Below are 3,946 nucleotides of genomic sequence, written 5' to 3' on the forward strand. Positions count from 1 at the left end.
GCGCGGGGATGCCCGGGCGGGCCGCGTCTGCCCTTCGCGTTCCCCTTTTCCGCGACTCGCGCCCTCTGAAATTGCCCCGCGCTTTGGAGGCTTCGGGTCAGGGTCTCGATGTCCGGCGATAAAACCCGACCGCGCAGACGAAGGCGGCGGGACCACTTACAAATGCTTCCCCGCGGCCCGCAGCTTTCCCCCGCGCCGCGGGTTTGCGGAGCCTCCCTGTGCGCGGCAGGGTGGTTACGCTGCAGCCGCGGGCGGCTGGAGTTCACGCTCGATTCTCTTTCCTTATGAGGAAACGGCAGCGGCGAGGGTGACTTTAAAGAAAAAAATCGTAGAAGCATTCACTGAAATCCAGAATGTTTTTTTAAGGCCTGCAGAGTTGACACAATACAGAAGGTATTTTTGCTGCTGCTCCTGAAGCTCTGACATCACCCAGTGAAATAGGAAACATTTCAGGGATGGGACAGCGCGTATTTATTTGTTCCTTTCGATCCACCTTCCATTTGCTTTTTCCTCCACTGTCCTTTAAGAAGGATGAATGGGCAGGTTGAATTAGATCGGCTTGCATTACTTGCGTGGTTTTCTACAATTTTTAACGTCCGGACTAAAGTGAATCTTCTAGGCAAACAATAATTTTGGCTAAAACCAAAATACTTGTTCTGAATTACTCTTCTTTATTTTCAGGCATCTGGAGTTACAGTGAATGATGAAGTCATCAAAGTTTTTAATGATATGAAAGTAAGGAAATCTTCTACACAAGAGGAGATCAAAAAGCGAAAGAAAGCAGTTCTCTTCTGTTTAAGCGATGACAAAAGACAAATAATTGTAGAGGAAGCAAAGCAGATCTTGGTGGGTGACATTGGTGATACTGTAGAGGACCCCTACACATCTTTTGTGAAGTTGCTACCTCTGAATGATTGCCGATATGCTTTGTACGATGCCACATACGAAACAAAAGAGTCTAAGAAAGAAGACCTAGTATTTATATTCTGGTGTGTAAAAACAAAAGAAAAAAGTACTTTTAAAATGCAAGGATTATTATTATCACAGTCAGTTTTGCCCTTGTTTTTCTAATAAGTGAGATTCAACAATTTTTTTTTTTTTTTTCCTGTAGGGCTCCTGAAAGTGCACCGTTAAAAAGCAAGATGATTTATGCTAGCTCTAAAGATGCCATTAAAAAGAAATTTACAGGTACAAACATTGACTACTTTGTGCAAAGAAGTGACTGTTTCCTAATTGTAATAAGGTAATGATGTGGTTTTTTGGTTTTTTTTTAGGTATTAAACACGAGTGGCAAGTAAATGGCTTGGATGATATTAAGGACCGTTCAACACTTGGAGAGAAACTGGGGGGCAATGTAGTAGTTTCACTGGAAGGGAAACCGTTATAAAACGACAGTCAAGTGCCATCCGGATCTTAAGGGGCTTTCATTTTTCCAGCTCAGTCCATTGGAATAGTATTAGGTTTTGTTTTTATTTTTTTCCCTTTCCACTGGACCCTTCCAACACAATGAATGAAGGAGATACCATTCATTTAAGCAGCTTGTCAGTGATTGCCATTAGACTGTTTAACACGGTTGCTTTTAAGTCCAGCCCGAGGAATGCCTTCCCACCTTTAGCCAAAACTGCTGGTTACATGCCTCCCTTGCTGCAAGCACTACAACGAATGTGATTGTCAATGTGAATACCTTAGAATACTGCAGAGGATAAGCTAATTGAATTGCCTTGAAAGTATTAGCCACTGGTCAGATGGTAAACTTTTTTCAGTATTATTTATAGTTGCACTTGATTGCAGTTCTGTGAGGCGCTCGGCGTTCATACACCTCACCTGCCTTGGCAAGCCTAGTTTTGTGACATGGCAGCACAAATATAACACTATGCATTGAAAGCACTTTTTTTGTAATGAGTTTAATCCTCTGAAAAGAATGCCAATTAAGTTTCATTAACTGTGTCATCAGTTTATCCTAGTACCTCAGTGTTCATTCCTGTTACCTGCGTATCTTAAATAGCTGTTACAGTATTAATGCCTTTGTGTTTTTTGTTGAGTGTACACTACTGAATGAGTGTAGAAGTTTTATGTTTACCATGTGAGTCTTGCAACACTACAGATAGTTCGAATATCAGTCATGATGGCAATTTCTGTAAAAAAGAGCCTTAAATGGAACATTGTTTTGAGATCAAACTCCCTACCCTCACAAAAATGGCCACGTTGCAATAAAAAGTGTGGCATATTACAGAATGTTGCCTTGTTTTCCTTGGAAATTTTGCAAAATGTTACGTGGAACAACTTTTAGGTAAAGTTATTAATGTCTGCATTGGTCATTTTGAAGACTTTTTTGTACAACATTCATGCATGATATTTTCTAGATTTTTGGATTTCTTTGGTTTAAAAAAATACCCTAGAGCCACCTAATATAAAATACCATCCTTTAAGAGTGGTACTTTTATAAACATGTTTATTTATTTTAATAATGGAAATTAGAGGGTTTTTTGCACTTTGACATAAGTATTCTTGAATATTTAGTTTTCTGAATAAATTTTTTTTATTCACATTTACATTTTTGAATAGGAAGTTTTTCGTGCTTATTTGGTCATAATGAAAATAAGTTACAAAATGTTCTTTAAAAGTTTAATATTTCTGATGTTTAGAAACATTGAGCTACTGGTCCTTAATATATTTTCCAAATTGAATTGGAGAAAGGAATTGGTACCGCAATCTTAAACATTAGTAGTGGGATTTGGCCTTAGTCCAGATTGCACTCCTTATAGAGAATTTGATCTACTCAGTGTGAGCACTTTGCTGTTAGCCAGAGCTATTTATGGCAAACACATGCTTTTGTATCTTGTCATAGTTATCCACAAATGGCAAAACTGGATTTGATTCTACTGGTATGCAAAACAGGCATGCTAGTAAGCAGTCATGGCTCAGAATTTAACCCCATAGTTCTAAAGAATTCTTTTATCAGAAAACAGGAAATGAAAATAGCCCTTTTTAAAAATGTATTAAATATGTGAAAATGAAGTGTAATTAGATTGTCTCCATATTTTGAAAGATTTTTCAGGTGAGACTAATAAACAGGTTAAATGTCTAGGCTTGCATTTATAATTGTATGAATGGCTTGGGATCCTTTTTGCCCTGAGCAATTTTATTTCAGGCTTCCAGCTGTCCCTGTGAGTTGTGCTGGAAATTTCAGTGGCTTTTTGGTAAGGCCAAATTAATAAGCAAAACATGAGAATATTAATGTATCCTAAACCATATATGTAACAGATACACATACCATGGAGATTTTCATTATTTCCTTGTTCTAATAATGAACTAAAAAGCAAATCAGTTATGTAATATCTTTTGTTTCTATAGCTGATTCGATGTCCTATGTCTTTATATAATAGAGATTAGATACTTTTATTTTTTTTTAGATACTGCTTTAAACTGATAACTTTGATTTGTTAGATTGACAAAAACATTAATGTAGTTCATCTTTGAACTACACCTTTGTGCATAGAACCAAAATAATGATATAATTAATAATGGATCACATGTTGAGACTAATTTGGCATTTGAAATGATCTTATTTTATAATCATTTACAGTGAAACAATGTTTCAGTTAGCTTTAAAAAGTATATGGTGCTAATTAGTAAAATATTGAGGACAATATTTTACTGCTGGCTTGCAGAAATTATAAGTGTTTAAAAAATAAAATATATGAAATATTTAAAGCTGTTGATATGTGTTTACTTACACTTTGGAACACTAAAAGTTGAGAAACAAATATTGCAGATGAAAAGCACCATTATCTGTAGTCTTGTTTTGGAGTTTTAGTTGATGTATCTTCTCATTTATTGAAACTAATTTTTTTTTTAAATGTTGAAGCAATTTTAGCATTTTCAGACAAATGTGGACAGTTGGCATTTGTCCCAAACTGGCTCTCAGCTGTCATTTTCGATCATT

General features: G+C 36.5%; 1 protein-coding gene across 1 annotated transcript; it reads left to right on the forward strand.

Moving 5' to 3' along the window:
* Nucleotides 1-681: 681 nt before the first annotated feature.
* Nucleotides 682-3,714, forward strand: Cfl2 (cofilin 2 (muscle); the record flags this gene model as incomplete). The annotated part of the gene is given in 3 exon segments (XM_013510377.1): nucleotides 682-989; nucleotides 1,112-1,188; nucleotides 1,275-3,714. Coding segments are annotated over 3 exon segments (498 nt in total), but the record flags the coding sequence as incomplete, so codon positions are not given.
* Nucleotides 3,715-3,946: the final 232 nt, after the last annotated feature.

Source organism: Chinchilla lanigera, unplaced genomic scaffold (genome assembly GCF_000276665.1).
Source record: "Chinchilla lanigera isolate Chin_1 unplaced genomic scaffold, ChiLan1.0 scaffold00008, whole genome shotgun sequence".
Taxonomy (NCBI): Eukaryota; Metazoa; Chordata; class Mammalia; order Rodentia; family Chinchillidae; genus Chinchilla; species Chinchilla lanigera.